Source organism: Cyprinus carpio, chromosome A3 (genome assembly GCF_018340385.1).
Source record: "Cyprinus carpio isolate SPL01 chromosome A3, ASM1834038v1, whole genome shotgun sequence".
Lineage (NCBI taxonomy): Eukaryota > Metazoa > Chordata > Actinopteri > Cypriniformes > Cyprinidae > Cyprinus > Cyprinus carpio.
This window is the reverse complement of record NC_056574.1, coordinates 23,385,951-23,406,750: the sequence shown is the minus strand read 5'-3', so window position 1 is coordinate 23,406,750 and position 20,800 is coordinate 23,385,951. Positions and strand designations below refer to the sequence as shown.

Sequence of the window (20,800 nt, the reverse complement as noted above, 5' to 3'; positions counted from 1 at the left end):
TCACAAATGTTAAAAGACATGATTTAAGCTACAAAATCAAAGGATGAGCTGCTTGATTTAAACCATTTTGGATGTCACTACTCTGCTTTAAATTACAAAACTTCATCTCAGGACACATAAAGCAGGGCACTACAGGAACTCAGTGTGTCTTTGAGCCAGCAGAGGACACTAGTGTATTGCTTTGCAGTATTCATACCCCTTACAAACACATTAAAGTACTAGTGAATTAGAGTTTTGTGAAATGCACCATCTGCTGGAACATCAGTGATTCAAGTTGGTGTGGCAAGCAGAAGAATTATTTAATCCTAATTACAGTAGCAACTCTGAGATTTAAATGGATCAAATTTTAAATCATGCCTGGCAACTCAAAACAGGTTGAAATGGAGGGAGGGGAATGAAAAGGACAACAAATCTCTAGAAGAAAGAGACAAGTTGAGCTCAGCAAGAGCAAATCAAGATCTAGTGCTAAAACCCAGATAATGTTAACCAGTAAAGGGTGAAAAGAGAAGGACAGACAGAACAATAGGTCAGATAAGAGTAATTATGTTTAATTAATTAAAAGGTTAATGGAAAAAAGCATAACTGGAAGGCAAAGGGAAGGAGACAGAGTTGAGAAGAAGGACACAGAGAGAAAGAGGCAGCAAGCAAGTTGGAGACAAACAGAAAATGATTAGGTGCACAATCTCAGTCCTTCTCAGCAAATGTCAACTTTGGTCAACCCTGAAAGACTACATTCAGTCCTCTTGAGTCAAAATAGAGAAGAAAAAACAGGAAAGACTGACACCAGTAAACACCTGAGGAAGAGTCGTAACTTGGGAGAACTGGAGACAGTAAGATAGATAGTACAGGATGTTTAAATAAAGTTCTCTTTATTGATAATTGTCTTTCAAAAAAGACACTAAAAAAAAACACATAGTAAGCAAAGAATTTCAAAGCTTTAGCTGTGATCCATCTACAAAAAAAAGTAAAAAGTTCCAACATGATTGTTTGTTTTAAATCACTGGATCTCTAAATGGAAATTATGCACCCGTGACAATCTCTCTCTACCTCACGTTTTCTCTGCACATCCATTCTCCCTGCGTGTGTGTGCGTGTGTGTGTGTGTATATATATATATATATATATATATATATATATATATATATATATATATACACATACATACACAAATATACAATATATATATTTTTATATTTTAATAAGTATGGATATATAAATATATAATTATAAATATAATTATTATATAATAAAAATGTTATGTGTGTGGGGGTTTTTTTTGTATTCTCGACCCACACCCTTTTGACCCCCTCTGTCTGTCTCAATCTTCCCCAGAGCCTGGCTGGGCGTTTACACGGAGGCTTCGTCAGTTGCTCCCTGACAGAGAGACAGGTGGAGAGATGGGGGCAATGAGCGGTGGGGGTGGGGGGGGGGGGTGGAAAAACAAATACAAAGAGCGTAACAACCATAACCGACGCTCACACACGCAGTCTCATATATAAACACACATTTGTAAAGTAACATGAGAAAAAAAAAATAAAAAGACAGACAGAGAGCGAGAGAAAAGGACTTCAACCCTGGGTACTGTTTTGCTTTACAGCCGTTTGGAAACGGAAAGAGAGAAGGGAGGTAGAGAAAGAGAGTGGAGTCAGAACAGGGAATTTCGGGAGAGAGGATGTTCATCCAGCGGGTGTTATTTCTTGGCTTTTCCACCCTTGGCTGAATTTCGCGGCGGGGTGACTGGGCGTCCTGAGCCCATTCCACCTCCTCCACCGTAGTATAGCTTCTTATCGGCTGGCTTAAGGATCTGAGAGAAAGAGGACGAGAGTAAGCAACAGCACACAACAGCAAAATGACTTCCAAATATAGACATGTCCGCCCACAGAGAGAGAGCACTTCAATACATATAGAGAGCAAAGCAGAAGCTTCGTTTCAAAACCTAGCGAGGGACCATCCTAGCCGTCATGGAACCTCACAACTGACCAATTTAAAATGAAGCACTCGACTCACAACTGACAACATATGCTAATGTGAAACGGTTGAAAACGTAAAATTCAAGAATAAACAAACAAAAATATTTTTTGTTCATGTTTTTTTTTTTTTTACTCTTTATAAAACACTTCAGTAGCGGATAATTAAAAATGTAAAATAATTACTAAAAAAAAAATTCTACAAAACTGCATTTTTCCTTGCCTCATCCACCTTCTCAGGACTTTTTTTCCCCACATTAAGCTCTATTGCAGTATATTTTTGGGTTTCTTACACAGCAAGTTTTTTTTAACCATTGTTTGGCAAATTTTCACAGGCAAAATCTAATTAATTCAAGGGAAATTCCCAAATTATTTCCTTAGATGTCGCAACAAAAGATTTCCCTCAAATTACAAAATGTAATTAATTAAAAACTTTGTTACAATATAGACAGGTTTTTGTTCCTATGAAATGTTACAACACATTTAGAATGAGTAATCTTACAAGGCAGCATGATTAAGGTGCTTAGCTTTTTTTTATTTGTAATGAGAGTAAGCCCATGATGACTTTTAAAAGCATCTGTAGGCAGCATACTAGCTTTCTGGAACGGAACAATAGAGTCACTGTAGAGAACACACCTTCAGAAGATGATTTCATGCAAATCTAGAGAGGAAGTTGGCCAGACCTATTACATCTAAGTATATTTTATGCATTTGCAGAGGAACAGAAAAGCCTTGTAATAAGGTAAAGGCAAAAGAGAGGGAGGAAAATGACAGCTCTTCTCTTACCTGGAAGGAACACATGAGTGTCTCATCCACACTCATCATGGCCCCGGCGTTATCAAACTCGCCACAGTAGTTAGGAGCGGAGAACAGGGTGACTAACTGTCTCTTCGCAAAAAACTCATAACCGTCCTCCACCACCTGCACAAGAAGATAACGTCACATCTTTTAATGCTGCAATGCTTTGTGGAGACATTCCTACCACCGCAGAGCATATACCAACCTGATGTGCCCTGCATATTAGGTCCATGTCATGTTTGTGAAGGAATTTGGCCACTATGTCTGCGCCAAAGGTGAAGGACACGCCGCGGTCATTCTCTCCCCAACCCAGCACGTCCTTGTCGGGGTCGGCCCAAAGCAGGTCACACAGCAGCCCCTGGTCAGGTACATCCGTGGGCCGCATGACACGCCGCACCTGCTCCATTGACTGCAGGTCTGGAGAGAGGCCTGGAGCACAAAACAATTCATTATGTTTCACAGTGCACTTCCAGGGACAAACTTTTTTTTTTTTTTTTTTTTTTAAATTTTGCAAGCAGCATCCAGACACGGTGAGCTGCAAAACAGCACAAGAAATGGCACCACATCTGTAACCAGAACATCATTACTAACAAGAGGTCTTGGATCAGCATGAAATGTATTGACTTAAAGATGCCTGTAAAAACAAAAAAAATATATAAATAAAACTTGTTTTTAAGTTTTAAAATGTTTTATAATAAAGAAAAGGTTTATTACAAAAATGGAGCAAAAATATTTAATGGTTTTATTGTTAATTTAAAATGTATGGGACTTCCTTCTCCGTGCCCCTGGGAGTACGGTCCCACATATGGGATTTAGAACATTCGGTGACGTCACATAACTGCCAAATTCAAACTGCGTTTTCGCGCGTTGGCTGGCGCTGAGCCAGAGACAGACGTGCACTGCTCTTGTCATATCACTATGCAGTGTTCTTAACCACATAATGCATATTTTAAATTTCAGACAATTACATACACATACGTACTAATAAAACAATACATTTGAAAAATATACACATGTCTATGGAAGCAACAATAACAATCCATTCAAATTTAATTTGCAGATGTGTTTTATTCATATCAGATACATATACTGTAAGTAATTATAAAGTTCACTCTATTCTTCACCCAGATCAGCCGCCACTTATTACTTGTATTTCAGGAGAAATTGATGAATTCACGTGCTGTAAATCCGACTGACAGGACTCTCTGAACCGCAGCGCGAACAAACACGGCAGCGCCCATGTCACATTACAGATCACGATCATTTAGAAAGGTTTTGAAAATGACCAAACACACTTATTTACACATATTTGTGAATCGGAATATCAGACTGTTCATGCCATGGTATGCAAGTTTGTGAATATTTTAAATAAAAAAGGAAAAACTAACTAGAATCGATCCATCTGTCATACTGTGTTTTCGTGGCTGCGCTCTCACGTGACGAGCCTGACGTGTCGCCATGGAAACAGTAAGGGGAAACGTTCTAAAATAACAGTCGACTTTAAAAAAAAAACTCACTCTGGGGGGACCGCTAGAACATTTTAAACTCACCACTGAAAAGGTTCATATAAAATAGTGTTAATATTTCTTGCTTCAATACATGTCTGAAAATGTTTGTTGTTCAATAAGTCAAATGTTAATTTAGGAGATTCATTAAAAGAAAAAAAGGTTAATTTTTTGTGAATCAGACTACACTAAATTTCCTGCATTGTTTCTGAGTGCAGACAGTAAAGACAGCTCAATTCAGTTCAGACTGCACATTCAAAACTAAAATATTTCTTCTGCTGTGGCATTGCAGGAAATGCTGGTTATCGGTCTCCTTTCCCCTACTATATGCATTCATGACATCAGTCAGCAGTTTTAGTGAACACTAGGGGTGTAACGATATTCAAACCCAACCGAAAAACCGCGATACTCCAGCCATGGTACTCTCATGGCATACCTGGATACTCTCTTGGCCTACCCCGCCTCTTGCTGAGACACTTCAAATGTGTACGGCCATGATGGTTTTCAATAGGGCTAGGTATTGAGTTCGATGCTACTGAGTATCGAATAATATCTTGTCGCTTGGTACCGTATTTCAATACCTAAGGGGTTAATCTAGTCAAAGTAAGCGAGCCAATAAGCACGCAGCATATTTTGTGTGCCTAAATCAGTGATTGGCTCTGGTGAGGCATCAAGGAAAACACACTGTAGCATCATGCTACATAAGACAATTTCTAAAAATTATACTACGCTTTTACTCAAAACTCACTTTAAACCACCATCGAGTGTTTGTAATAACCTCCAATTGCGATCTAATAAGGGTTTTGGTTATATAATGTTGCAGAAATATGTTATTTGTAGCCTTTTATATCATTTATAGCATTATATATAGCAGGGGTGGCGAACTCCGAGACCGCAGCCTTGCAGAGTTCAGCTCCAACCCTAATTAAAACTCACCTGCCTGTAGCTTTCTAGTAACCTTTTAGACCTTGATTAGCTGTAACACGTTTGTCACCTGAGACTGGGCGGGTTATGAAGACGTAATATGAAAGACATGAGCAGCGAATGAGCTTTATCGGAGTCAGAACAGTGATCGCAGAAGAGGAAACAGGCAGACAGCGCTAGAAGCAGCTAATGCTCATCAGATCGCATAAACCAGTGGAAAATAAATAGAAATGATGATTCCACCTAACCTATGCTTTTTAAAATTAAAACACACATAGTATAAATGTAGCCTAGGGACATTAGTCCTGAGGACATCATCAGTGAAGAGAGGGCTTGTCTGTCTCCTGAAAAGGCAGACATGCTCATTTTTTTTTTAAAGAACTGCTTAGAGATTTAAAGATCTTAAGTATGCAGCAAACAGTTCATTTTGCACTGAAAACTATTTGAACTTTATTACAACTATTTGCATTGATTTATTGTGTTGGTTGCATTTTGTTCCTTTGTGCAGTGGCCCAGGAGTCTTTGAATCTGTAAAAACCTCAAGTGAAAAAAAAAAAAGTTTAATGGAGGTAATGTAATCTTGTTAAAATGGATTTCATAAAATTGGTATGATATATATATATTTGTTTTTATATATATAAATATATAAATATAAATAATTCAGGAACCGGTATCGAAGACAAGGTATCGCTATCGGAATTTTTTGAATGATACCCACCCAGCCCAAGTTCTGAATTGCTTGAATCACTATGAAAAGTAAGGATGCACCGAAATTAAAATTCTTGGCTGAAGCTGAACAAAATGAAACTCTGGGCCGAAAGCCAAAGGCTGAATACCGAACACATTCTGCCAGTTTTTTTTCACCATTGCATAAATTAAATAGCCAAAAGTGTGCTTTACTATTTTGTCTTGAAAAAAATAAAATCTATTACAAAACAATAATTTAAAAATATTTAACACTGAACATTTTTTTTATATTCTAGCAGACTATAGATTATACCAACAAAGCACAATTTAACTTCAAATTAATACTAATTTACTAAGTTAGTAAAATAATATTTTTTGGCCATCAGACCCCCTTCTTGAATAAGGCATCTATTTTTTAAATGAAAGCAGCATTGATGAGCAGAAGAAACTTCTTTTAAAACATTAGAAAATATAACAGATCCCACTTTGAACACTATGTGTGAATGTTATAATAAATGTATAAATAGAGCTGCTGTAATTATTATTATTTTTGTCTTATTTTATTTTACAGAACAACAGTAAAATTACAATACTAACGTTTATTAATGTTGACGAGTTCTTGCCTTTTCTCAACTTTTATTTTGGCGGAAATGCGCAGGAAGACCTCAGTGCTTCTTTTTTGTTTTGACGACAGCAGATTTATAAATGACTTTCACTACAAATATGTCACACGTATTTGTCACATGCCTTGTAAAAATTCATTAAAATGTGACTGAGCAACTGACGAGTAACACTGGTTCAGCACAGATTTTCCTCGCGCTTTGGACTTTGAACCCTGGTTAACAAGCAGATAGCACCGCGAGTTTGTGCAGCACTGTCAGGATACATGCAATTCGAGTGTGAAAACAACTTTCTGCAGTTTATTTACTAATTGTTTAAGGCCATTTCACGATTTCAATCATCATATAGTAACCAGCAACAATCACCCCTTCCTCTTCTGATCGAAGACATGCGATGCAGTACTCAACAGTCTCTCGCTGACGGTGCTTGTAATGATTTTTGCGTCTTTCTCGGACAGTTTTAAATGCTTCCAAACAAATCTGTCATATAGGTTACATTAAATTATAATGAGAACACGACTATAAAAGAATATGCCATGTTTCAGCGCGTTATGGAAAAAATGCATCCTCAGAGTTGTATCTTCATGACTAGCACAGCGAAGTTCACTTGTGCAACCACTCACAGCCTTTTGTGGAACTGCAAGTTGCAACATGTATATATATATATAGAGAGGAGGGGGGAGAGAGAGAGAGAGAGAGAGAGTGAGAGAGAGAATACATTATTTCTCATATAAGATGATTTTGGTTGAGTTACACTGCAGTAAAGTGCTACATTGTATCTCTACTACGGTGATTATCTCTTCAAGAAGCAGAATATTATTAACTATGAATGGAACTGTCATATACATGACATTATGAAAACACTATTATAATAAAACGCTGTGAATGTTAAGAGTTTAGTTGCTGTTTTGCTGTGGGATTGCGGGCACTGAGTGTAATTCTACACATTCCCGCAGGTTTAATGTGATTATAAAGTGGGAAATTCCCACAAACATTTATGCACTATAGCATGTTGTAGGGGTGGGCGATATGACCAAAATCTTATTTCATGGTATGAGAAATTTTAAATCTTCGATACAGCTATTTTTATTATTTTTTATAAAAAAGTAAAAAGAAGCAAATTACAAAACGCAATTGAACAAATAATTTTTTTTTTATTCAGCTATAGTAGGTTTATTTAACATGTAGTAAGAAATATTACAAATATACAGAAGTTGAATAATTTGTGTAAATAAAACACTGCATAGTCACTCACAGTATCAATCAAACACGAACTTATTAAAGATCCAAACATGATTCAGTTAAGTGCAGTGAGTGATTAACAGGTATTAATAATGACAGACAGCAGCAGGTAAATTAGGCTGCTGTCCCTTTAAGACCAAATGCACAGATGCAATATACTGAAACATCTGGTTTTCATTTGTTTTACATTTGTTTAACATATAATCAACTGTGTTTTTATGTGAATACTCCAGATGAGGGGCATTTTGACATAACTGTGTGCGTATTTGACCATTCAAGGACGAAAGATCTGTTTTCATGATCGCATGTGGTCTGAAATAACCTCAGCATTTTTATGAGCACTCCTTCTGGACCTTCATGTTTACAGCAGTCCACATGTACTGCATTTCATTCGCTAACCAGAGCAATTATTTTAAGGATATGATGACTGATTGTATCACTAAAAAAAAAAAAAAAAAAAAAAAAAATCAATTACGGTTCATTTCCAGAGTAGATTACTCCCACGTCTTCTGTAAAACACACTACAGTTCAAATTAAGTGTACGCTAAACCCTGTCTTTTTACAAGGACTCTAGTAAGTCCCCTGGTGTGTCCCTGAATTTGTGAAAGAACCAAGCTTTATGGTCTCCCAGTGATATGGCTATGAACAGCTATATTTTAACTTGTCCAGGGAAATTGCAAAGTCAATAGAGGGGTTATGATAGAACATTAAAATTGCCATGGGGACAGAAAACCTTTGCCTGCACACTTACCTCCATGGCAACAGAAGATCTTCTCATCTACAATGGCAGCCACAGGTAAACAGTTGAAACAGTCTGTGAAAGTTTTCCACAGCTTAATGTTATACCGTCGCTTACCTGAAGAGAAAAACCCTTATTAGCATTCAAAACTATGAAATGTGTATATGGAAAGGTGTCAAAAGTGGTAATGTAGATGTTAGAGATAAAATTCAGTTTTTATACTAATACTAACACTCATCATAGAAGCCATATATACGGTTGATAGAGGCGCATTCATGGTTGCCACGCAGCAGGAAGAAGTTTTCAGGATATTTGACTTTGTAGGCCAACAGGAGGCAGATGGTCTCTAGAGATTGTTTCCCTCGGTCCACATAGTCCCCCAGGAACAAGTAGTTGCTCTCAGGAGGAAAGCCGCCATACTCAAAGAGACGAAGAAGGTCATAATACTGACCATGAACATCACCTGCACAGAAAGAAAAAAAATTAATTTAAATTTATTATAGAATGCTCCACAAATTGGGATATGAATTCTTTTTATCTTCCAGGTTTCTATGAAGGTGGGAACCCTGCAGGACAAACAGACTTACCGCAGATTTTAAGCGGTGCTTCTAGCTCCAGTAGAATTGGCTGGCTGAGGAAAATTTCCCGAGATTTGAGACAGAGGCCACGGATTTCACTCTCTGTCAGCTGTACGTTCTTGCCTGGCCTGGAGCCCTTAACTGAAAAAACAAACAAACACAAGGGACAAACTGAGAATAGCAGGAAATAAGCCAAACTAAAAAGCAAGTGTGCCAGATTAGACCAGGCTCTCAGAAGAGAAGTGCTTTAAAAAACTAGAAGATGATAAACTCAACTCAAGAGGCTCTCTGAAATGATGGGAAGTACAGACTAGCAACACACAGACGTCAGTGCACTTAAATACCATATCATGTGTCTCTACTCAAGCACACACCCCAACTGCATTTGAGTCAAACGCATTTACAGAATTTAGCAGGTTTAAGCTAGGGATGTGCGGGTCTAGTCGACTAGTCAACTAAACGGTACAGCTCCTACTAGTCGACACTGAAAACAATAGTCGATTACACAAAAGAAAAAAAACAACAACATGATTATTCAAATTACCATCATTTTATGTTACTATCAAATTCCCATTGTTACATTTAAAATAATTTAAATAAGTTAAAATAAAACATTTGAAAAATAATACATTATTTTTTAAAGTGTTTCGGCATGTAAACTACATTTTTTACCTCAGGCCTTGCATGAGTTTTCTTCGTGTCAGTTGTGGCAAACTCAAAAGTGACCACGCAACAGACGAGCAAGGTGTGGGATTATTCTGAATTAGAAGAAAACTGAAAAGTTTTGTGTGAACTGTGTGATGTCAAATTGGCTTACAATAACGCTACTGGAGCGATGCATTAATCATGGTCATTACAGACACATAGGTGTTAGCTTAAAGACTAGCCAAAGCCAGCCAATGTCATTCACTACAGCCCACTGCCGCTGCGATCCCGTCCGCGCGGTCTATTCCTCGAAGACCCACTTCGGCAGTGCTGCATGATGTCCAGGTGCTTTACGAAATTCTGTTTGCTTGCTTTTCATTATCTATATGTTTTTTCAAATGCAGGAATGTTTCCATCACCCTGTTTTAATGCGCATTTTGAAGTATCGAACAAGAAAGAGTGATGGAAACAGCACATTTCGAATAAAAATCCCTTAAATTGCAAAAAAAGTTTTTATGCTCGCTTGAGGTGGACTTGTGCCAAAAAGCATTAATGCAAATAATGGGAGATGGAAATGCATTTTGCAAATAAATTCCTCTAAGCGCATATAATATTTGACTTTGCGCTATGAGGCAGGATAACTCGACTAGCAGCGGACTGCATGATCTCGTTCCACAGCATGTGAAATGTTGTTATGGTTGTTCTGAAATGCCTGAGCAAAGTCTGTCATCCAAGTATTTCTGTATAACGTCATACACGACTGCATTTCCAAATAGCAGCATGCATTTGCCTCCCAAAGCAATGACATCATTAATTGTGTTTTGTCTGCTCGCTCTGAGGCGCAAGTAATTTATCATCTGAAAAATATTATATTTAGTTCTCCTAGTTTTCTTACTGATATTTAGTGCCAGTTTAACATGAAGTGATGATTTTGTTCTTTTTGATGCGCTGAAATGGAAACAGTGCTTGTTCGCAAATGTTTTATGTGATATTCCAATTTTGCACACAAGTTAAATTCACAACTTCGGATGGAAACCCTAATCGCCTCAGGTCCTGTCTTTCTTTTTGTTCATTTTGTTTTTAGATGATATAGCCTACATGACAAAGTAGCTACATTTTTAAAAGCCATTTTAATGCTATTCCTTGATAAAATTCCCTATTGTTTTTGTCTTGTGTTTTGTTTTGTTGTGTTGCTTTATTTGTATGTGGATGATTATTTCTGTCTGTTGATTGATTTTTCATTGTTTTGCATTTCCCCAGCTGATTTTAATAAATAAGCATTGGCTGACGTTGAGTATGTTCTTTTTTCTTTTTTTTTTTCTTTTTAACAACCGCCTAAAATTAAATGATAACGCGAGGCAAGAGTACGGCATAATTGTGACCTACTTTTAGCGGAATTCATTGAGGGATTTGTCAGTGTGATTCATAGATTAAGTATTTCAAATGTAGGCTATTATATACACGTACGCACAAGTTTTTTTTTTTTTTTTAACCATCTTTTGGGGGTTTCTTGCTTTTAGACTAGTCAGATACAAAACTTCCGTTTAAACGACAGTCAAATTAGTCATCGCGCACATCCCTAGTTTAAGCATTTCTAAGCATTTGTCAAATGCACAAAAGCACAACCACAAATATGGCTTTAAATAACCAGAATACAGTGTAAAGAGATCTCCTCTGATTGACTTCTGACCAGTTTTGAAGATCATGTGCAACTGAACTTCAGATACAATCAAGTATTCTTGACAAACAACCAAACACAGGTCAACAGATTCTGTACTCATCCTTGCAGTCTCTTAAAAAAAAAAAAAAAAAAAACACACAAGTTGAGCTCCAATGAGATTTGCTGCAGCACAGTAAAGCCCCTTTCACACTGCATGCTGGACCCGGAAAATTGCCGGAACATTGCCGGGTCGCCTTCTGTGTGAACGCAAACACGTGCCGGGATTGATTCCGGGATTGATCCCGGGTTGGGAACCTAGTGACATTGCTGAAACTGAGATCGTTCTCCAGCTTAAGTGAAAGTTAACGTGCCTAGCGTTTTCGACTCGTACATTACACGGCACACCCTGATATTACGTGTCTTCACGGCACCTTTACAGGTTGTGTGTGAACGCACGCACAGATTCCAAGTAATCACTGGGAGTGTGAAAGGGGCAAAATCTAGCGACCCGGGAACAATTGCCAGGACACATTACCCGTGTATTTGCCGGAATCGCAGTGTGAAAGGGACTTTTCAGAAGGCTTGCAGGGTCTAAACAGACTGTCATCTCACACAACGCAGACCTCTGGTATTATTCAAACATGCCCTTTTAGACTGTGTGCATGACATGCTGTTCAGGGGGTTTAGCTGGCAGCGGCAGATGAAAGAAAGAGCACAGGATGTATCTGGAGAGGAGAAATACTGCATTCTCTTTGGACAGGGCTGTAAATGACGTATCTGAGGTCACACCGGCCATTCATCAGAAGTGACATATCCGTGTAAGGGATGTTCGGAAAGGAAAGATAAAAGACCCAGAGGCAGCCCCGCAGTTGTATTCAAGCAGTTGCTGGGTTTTAAATATACATTTCACATGGCTGGCTTCAGGCAAGGATTACAGTACTGAGCATATCCTGGTGACTCACATAATCGGGCAGTTATGCAAGGATTATTTGAGAGAGATGGCTTATTTGTGCAAAGTCACAAAATCGATCCAACCAGCCTACACCTCTAAATAAATGTTTAAAGCATGAAGTTTCACACAGATTAACCAAGGACACAAATAGTCAGCACGGGAAAAAAAAGTTATGACATCACAATGCCCACTTCAAACAAACCGAACAATGCTACTGCCAAAACCATTTCACAAAGCAGGACAAAAGGCTGGAAAGGAGAGCATGCTTCTTTGCATCTAGCCATCTCTGCTAATTTAAATCAGCGGCACCGAACATGTCTCATTTAACATGAATGTCCACAGAGAGAAACAGCTGCCTGCCTGAATGTTCAACCACCCTGAATACACAATTTTGCACAGCTGTTTATGGACATTTACAGCACAGTCCTTCACAGTGCAGAAAACAAAATACATGTATGCAGTTTGTCATGTTACCAAAATGTCCGAACCTGATACCACTGAAACTTCATAATTCTTAATATCAATTTTCATACGGAAGCAACAACTGGAATATTTTTAACATACTAATATAGTAGTGAACACTCATTCAATTAAAATGTGAAATATCAATAAATATTGAGAACTTAAACTACAGCAATCACTATTCACCAAGGCAGGAAATTATCAAGTTGTGTATTTGCTCATTCATGCATGTACATTACTATTCAAAAGTTCAGGATCAGTTTGAGTAAGAAATTCACACTTTTATTCAGCAGGGATGCATTAAATTGGTCAAAAGCAATAGTAAAGGCATTTATAATGTTACAAAAGACCTCCAATTCAAATAAATGCTGTTCTTTTGAACTTTATATTCATCAAAGAATCCTGAAAAATGCATCACAGTTTACACAAATTAAGTTATCAGTTATCACCATTAATAAGAAGAAATGTTTTTTGAGCAATAAATCAGCTTATCAGAATGATTTCTAAAGGATCATGTGACACTGAAGACTGGAGTAATGATGCTAAAAAAAAAAAATCAGCTTTGCCATCACAGGAATAAAACATTAAGATACAGGCCTATTAAAATAGAAAAAAAAAGTCATTAAAACTGCAACATTTCCGTTTTACTGTATTTTATTTTTTTTTTACATCTCAAACAGCATTGGTGAGCATGAGGATTTTTTTCCTCAAACTTTTAACCAAAATCTCACAGAATATAAACTTTTTAATAATAGTGCAACTGTATTGCATAAGCATGTAAGCAAATATTCATGTGACGGCACTCTGAATCTATACTTACGATCCTGCAGAAAAACAATATTTTGTATTGTAAATGGTGCTGGAAAGTATTGTTACCTATCCTTTATTTCAATGTAGACTTAGTGCTGGATTAACTGGTATGTTTGACATCCAGCTGTATATTTATGTTGCCTCAGGTTTATTATTTGTGCACACTGATGATAATGGATAATTGTATGGTTGCTACCGCGCTGTCACGAACAGTCTATGTTTGCATCCAAGTCACCTGGGAAGCTACATTTCACTTTCTGCCTTGCCCTATAAAAGGAAAGACAATAAACCGAATTTGACTTCCTTATTGTGGACCAACCACTTCGCTTTTTTGATAACTGATAACTGACATGAAATACCACAACTTTGTTTTAATAGAGGACTTTTTAACAAACAAATCAGATAACGCACACCAAAGGTGTAGGCACCAGTTAGGTGGGGTCACTAACAAGACGACCGTTAAGGTCTCAGGCAGCAGATCTGAGGGCTGGACGGTGACCGGAAGCCTGTCGGCTCAGCCAGTGAAAAGTGGCTATAAATAGGATCCTGCTGCTCGTCACTTTAAACCCAGATTAAGGCCGGCTAATGCCCTAACAGCACTTGCTCTAAAGTTAGTCACAGGGCCAATAAGCATCACACAGCTTAGACCCAACACAAGGGTGGGGGTGGACCTATGACAAACAAGCAAATAACCCACTCAAACGATAACCAGTAGGTGTGCAAAGTTAGGTGTGCTTAATTCCATAAATAAGTATAAATAAAAGTAGTGCAAGGAACAGTTCAACCGCCCACAAAAATGGGGGTGTACTTGGTTGATAAACAATCAAATAAACCACTTGAACTGTAGCTAGTAGGTGTGTTAAGCTTCTCAAACATCAAAAAGAACGCAGTGCAGAGAACAACAACGGCAATTAATCAAGTTTATCTAGAAGTATGTATCTTGCTGTGTTAGGGCTGTGCAATTAATCGCATTCGATTGTCATTCGCATTTCGTCAGTAAAGCCGGTCCCATGATTAGTAGTAAACCACCATCACCTGCTTTCAGATTGAGCGACTCTCACTACACAGAGCCGTAGTTCACTGACAGTTAGGCAAAATGTGAGCTGTGTCATGCTATTGTGATATACATGAAATGTCATGCCAACAGTCCAGCAGTTTGGAATGCACATGCTCATCACAGACAACCATGTGTTTTCCTTTAAATGCGTCAGGTTCTCAGAGGTGACTTAAATCCAATAAAGGCAATGAGATAGAGGGACAATCTGAGGAGAAGAAAATAACTACTTATTTACGTGACACCTCAACAAAACAACAAATGTTAGCAGAATGTTAGCTGGGCACACATAGTACTAGTAAAAAAAAAAAAAACTTCAGTGTGCAAAAGTTTCCTTTATGTCACCTGCAATCAGTACAATTTTCTGTTGGTTGACCATGAGGCTTCAGGCACAACAGTGCTGCAGTACAGAACAGCATGAACCGAAAGGATCTAGATTTAAAAGCTGGACTCTCTAAACATTCTACAGAACAAGCGTTGGGATCCGGGTAACAAAAAGGGTACTGCCTGTTAGAAGACGCACCGCTGTGTTAATTAACATAAGGGATTAAGTTATGTAACTTCATGTAATTATTACTAACCTACAGGTAAACCTACAGGTTACCTACTTGGTAAACAGGACACTCAGATTCTGATTCATTCAACGTACTGCACTTGCAGAGCCGGCCCAAGGCATAAGTGAATGAAGCAGCTGCTTAGGCTCCCCCGTGGCCACCAGGGGCCCCCCAAGAGTACATGACATGACAGCTTGATTTTTTTTTTTTGGTGATATATTGTGTCAATGTTCAATGGTTATCAAACAAAAACAAAATATTAAATAATCTATATGCATCATCTTATTTTTCCACAGCGACGCATCATGCACAAATCAGATCAGAGGCGTTTACTGTGTAGTCAGAACCCACTCTGAACTAACTTTTTTCACAAGTTTACAGAGTTCTACACACTCGCAGACCTTCCCAATATAACAAGAAAAACGGTTTCTCATAATCCATTTAAAATTTGAAGAAAAGTTTTGTTTGTCAACATATACGGTTTCAGGAATGACAAACACGAGAGTTAAAAAAAAATGAGTGAATCAGCTAAATTGTTCTGTGCGTCATTGCTATGATTGACAGTTTTGATAGTGATAAATATCTTCGCAATAGCTAGAACAAACTATCTGACAAGCCGATGTCAAAATAGAGCTGTGCATTAAGTGATGCAGAGTAAATTCAGAGTAACAAACCTACAGCAGCGACAAGTCTGTGTTGGCTGAATATATTAAGCAGCTTCTACCAGTTAAAGAAAAATTACTTGATGCATCTATTTAATTATTATACCATTATAAAATATAGGCTTTAAAATATTTTAAGTGTTTAAAAAAAAAAAATTACACTTTAGACAAACAGTGGGTAAAGGGCAGTGTGTAATTTTTTATTTTATATATATATATTTTATTAATTTTTTCTACCATGTATCTCACTCCAGCCAGGCAACCAATACTGGCAACCCTGGTATATTATAATATAACATTTTACTAGCCAGTTTTAGATTAAAGTTTTTGTTTTCTGTGTAAAAATAACATTCCTGGGACCTGGGTATATATTTTTGTAATAAAAATTCTATTCCATAAAATTGGTACTGATAACAGCATAACATTATTTACCTTAGCCTACCTTTGGGGTCTTTGCTATTATATTCAAATCATTATGCCTCAGTTAGCCAATTATAGATTAAGAGTTGTTGTTTTTTTATGTACAAATGGCTTGCTGCTGTGTATGATAATTTATGTTGTTAAAATAACATTATGTTCTGTAAATGCGTTGTCCGCTGGTCTATTTAGCTACATTTCAGTACACCACATTAAGTATGACACTTAGTACCCACTTTGAATGTTAAAGTGCAAATGAACACCTCACCACTCTTGTGGGTTTGCTACTGATATATGAGGTAAGCAACACCGCTACAACAAATAAAACTGATAATGGGTGTGTCAGATTTATAGTGTGCGAATAATCAAGCATGGACAATAATCAGACGTATTGGCAGCACCACAGGGCCCCCAAATAAAATTCTGCTTAGGGCCCCATAAAGGCTTGGGTTGGCCTTGTGCACCTGTGTCTTGTTTGTAGGGGTGCTCCGATCAGGATTTTTGAGGCCGATCACCGATCGCTGATCACAGAAAGCAGTATCTGCTGATCCAATCACCGATACCGACCTTTTTAAAGCCTTTCTTTTTATTATGTAGAATTATTTATAGTGATGATCCAATCAAGAATTTTAAGAATTTATTCAGGGCCTGAATTTTATTTTTGAAAATTAATTCCTCATTTAGGTGACTCTTGTGAGATGATTTATTTATTTATTTGAGGGGTGGAGGGGGCCATTTTTTCAAAGGTATTTTTTTTTTCAAATATATGTTTTTTTATGAACTGTATTTTTGTTTTTTCAATGTTTTTTTTGTTTTACAATTGTTTACGGTGAGGTAGCCTTATTTTGTGAGCTGTATGTGAGGTTCACACATAATCTGTTTGCAGTGCGTATGTAGTCCATGTGTGGTACAGAAGCAGCACGGACTGTGCTTTCACACAGGAGTCCGCTCCTGATCCATGGCTGTTTACCCCAAACACAACATTTATCCATTATTTTGATTTTAAATCCAAATATTGTTGCTTAAAATGCTGTTTCAACATTGTGATTCTTTTTTTACACAGTACAGTAATACAATCTTTCATCAATCCTGCAGTTCATAAAGAACTTTAAAATTACTGCCTTGTTTATAAAGTGCTCTTTTCCTTTAAACCTAGCCAAAAAACCATAGCCTATGTGTTGGCTGTGAAATACAGTAGACTTTAATTACATGCATTTATGGTGTAATTCCTACATTTTGGTGTCAATGCATATTCATATTTACCGCAAACAATGCGCTGTTACTAGAATTCAACGCGTGCAGCGCAGCAAAAAAATAGAGTCGGTGAGGAAACGATCTCTGCACTGCTGCAGACGCACCGCTCCTAAACGTACTGCCAGACTGCAACCGTGTGTGCAGTGTGAACGCTTCAATCCATTAACATGAGCGCAGAAAAAATACGCACCACATACACACTGCAAACGGAGTAATGTGAACTCGGCATTATAATGTGTGTGTGCTGCAAGTGTGCATGAGAGCACTGTCTTCAGGAAAGCACGTGAGAGTTGAAAGGTTTAAACACTGGCAAGAATTAAAAAGAAAAAAATGCAATTTATAAACTTTAATGACAATTCCTGTGTCGACTGTGCAGCATGCAGCTCACTTATAGTGCAAACGCAATGTGATTTGACACCATTTGCATTTTGAGAGAGAGAGAGAGAGAGCACACTGTGATTCATTCACGCTGTTTGTGAAATTATGTCTCACAGAAACTTTTTCAAATTACTTTATCAGTTATTTAATGAAGAAATATGAATTGTACTCCACCTGAAGGATTATAATTATTTCACCCGCGCCAGACAGAGACTGAGACGTTAAACCTCTCATGGCAGGCGCATCATCAGCTTGAGATCGGTTTTATGAGATCTGCCTTTTTAGAGACTGCCGATCAATCATCCCAAAGCGATTACTGGCCGATTGTGATTGGTAGCCGATCAATCGGAGCACCCCTACTTGACTGCAACCCGCCTGCACACAGAGACTAACCATAACTGCCAAGTCAGAGTAGTGCACCTTTTCCCACCCTAAAAATATAAAAAGGAAGTAAAAATATCTACATAATATCTTTATCTGTGTAAATTGAAGAGCTGCAACTAATAAATAAGATCCTCAGGAGAATCAGGACTTTGGATGGAGGCATCAAGCACTGAGGGAAAAAAGGACAGCAGGATTACATAAGGAGATATAAATACAACTATTATCAGGCTTGCTTTTTCAGAAAAAAATAGGTTTACACAGCTATGTAGTCAACAGGTACCAAAGTCAAAAGGTAAAAGGTCCAGTGTATGTGGAAATCCCTTTTCTTTGTGTGACAATATTTAAAAAGTGTGCGTCTCGTTCCCTTTACTTACACATGATAAATACTGGGAAAAAGACATTCAATTTCTTGCCAAGTAAATAAAGTCTAAATTCTGTTCAGCAGTTCAAATGACCCACCAGCATCAGTAATTACCCTGTCTGAACCTCACATCTACTCATGACCAAGGCCCACGCAACATTTAAATACATGTAATTTTGTGAAATGGATTAAAGCATAAAGCCAAAAATATTCATTAAACTAATACACAAGTGGTGAAGCTTTGTATACATTTTCTGAATGACAAACTCTGCGGAAACTACAAGGGCTTCTATGGGCTCAGATGCAGAATGGGGCTGTGGGCACAACTTCCTTTGCTACGGAAACAGCTGGAAAGACGGTACATAGTTTAGAAGGCCTAAAGCATTCCTGTTATGCAACACGCACGCATGCATGATGTGATTCAGATATCTGATAACTGCTTGCTTACTTTTATTAAGCCCATCTGTGCTATGATTCGCGATGATTACCCTCAGTAGACACTAATAAGCATAAAGTACAAAAGACAAATCCTGTGCAAAAACCTGTTTCCAGTGTCTCATGAGGCTATATCCTTACTTGTTCCAAATTTTAAGCATTTATTAAAACAACTATGCTGTATATTTCATATTTTAATATCTGTAAATAGTATATTTCCACTTAGTAGACTTCAAATTGTAACTCATATTACAGAAAAATGACTCTTCTTGAAGGACATTAGAGTGATAAAAGGGCTTCCAGAACGATGAAACTCTGTGGCACCATCTAATATGATGTTACTCTGTAAATTAGCCTGGATCTACCCTGTCTACAAGACTATGCAATTAAATCTTTGCAGTTAAGTCTCTAAACAGGCAATAAAACCCAACCCAGTAATCATCATCAACCATACAAGCAACAGCACTCTCAGGAAATCCTAAAGACTAAAGCATTTACAATCAGTGCAACTCTAAATCGCTAAATGTTCATTTTTATGCACAGAAATGTTATTTTCATATAGCAGAAGTGTTTAAATTCAGACTCTCCTCAGCAGCTTTGCTAATAATCCCGGTTTATTCAATGTTGTGAGGGCCTCTTTTGTGAAGATCACTTGGTACTGCACTTCCACTAACTACATCCTCATTAGTAGAATAATCCTATCGCTGCCGGTTTTAATTAGGCACAGGACTTCCCCTGCTAAAATGGAAGGTAACCAAACAGCAACTGTGAACTGGACAGAGACAGAAATGAAAATCACTTAAAGCACACTAGTAGCCATTGAATGAAATACTGGCCGAGTTTCCGCTCATGACCTCAAAATAATGAGAATATGAACAAAGAGAGCATGCAGTTGTCAACTGTATCTGGTTTTGTTATGATAGCTATGTGACTCTGGCTGTAAAATTCCCAGGCAGTGTTTTAGTAAATTAGTGTAACTGGTTGGCTAGCAACTGCTAATCCGCTCCACTTCCCCGGCTCTTTTCAGGACACGAAATATGCTCGCAATTAGTCTATAACACATGCAACACAAACACTTAAATACAAGTATTTGTTGGTTTCGCATATTTCATTTTAGAAAAGCAGTTAATAATTAAAAGATGTGCAGAGAAGCTCTCACCTTCCAGGAGACGCTGTATTATGGAGTCAATGTTTAATTTGTCCGGCTCCGCCATTTTAGTGGATTTTGTCGGGTTTATTCAAACAGATCGAGTCCGCCGTTTTCTGTTGTCTTGGTGATTGGTCAGAAAATAAGGCCCCAATCCGAACAAGCAAAGCGTATAAAAGATATCGTTATGGGAATGTGGATTTACTGGCTATATTTCCTTTGTCGTTTGGTTGATCGCTAGCTGCTAACACTGTTAGCCTGATGGCGCTAGCTATTGCCTACCCGCATTTAAACACCAGGAAACGGTTAATACGGTACAAAAACTCCCATATATATACCCCTTCGCCTCTTATTTCGATTCTCGTTATGTCCCACGAGCATCCAAAATATTCAAACTGCCCCTATTTTCCGTATCCTCACAACCCCCTTTCTCTCATCGTCTACGGAACTTTAAAAAAGACCGTGTTGTTGAAGAGCGAAATCAGCGGAGGTTGATAGGACCCGCCTCCGCTCGTGAATGCAGGGAGATGATTGGCTTACATCTCACATTTGAACCGACGGTGTGG

The 20,800-nt window shown here is 37.9% G+C and overlaps 1 protein-coding gene across 1 annotated transcript; it reads right to left on the bottom strand.

The window, feature by feature from the left end:
• Window positions 1–1,287: 1,287 nt before the first annotated feature.
• Window positions 1,288–20,746, bottom strand: LOC109055627 (serine/threonine-protein phosphatase alpha-2 isoform-like). The gene is made up of 7 exons (XM_042724982.1): window positions 20,247–20,746; window positions 9,069–9,200; window positions 8,714–8,944; window positions 8,494–8,598; window positions 2,970–3,193; window positions 2,753–2,887; window positions 1,288–1,803 (listed from the first exon to the last, which is right to left on the bottom strand). The coding sequence occupies exons 1-7, from the start codon at window positions 20,299–20,301 to the stop codon at window positions 1,690–1,692; spliced, it is 996 nt and encodes a 331-aa protein (XP_042580916.1). The 5' UTR covers window positions 20,302–20,746; the 3' UTR covers window positions 1,288–1,689.
• Between the last annotated feature and the right edge of the window lie 54 nt (window positions 20,747–20,800).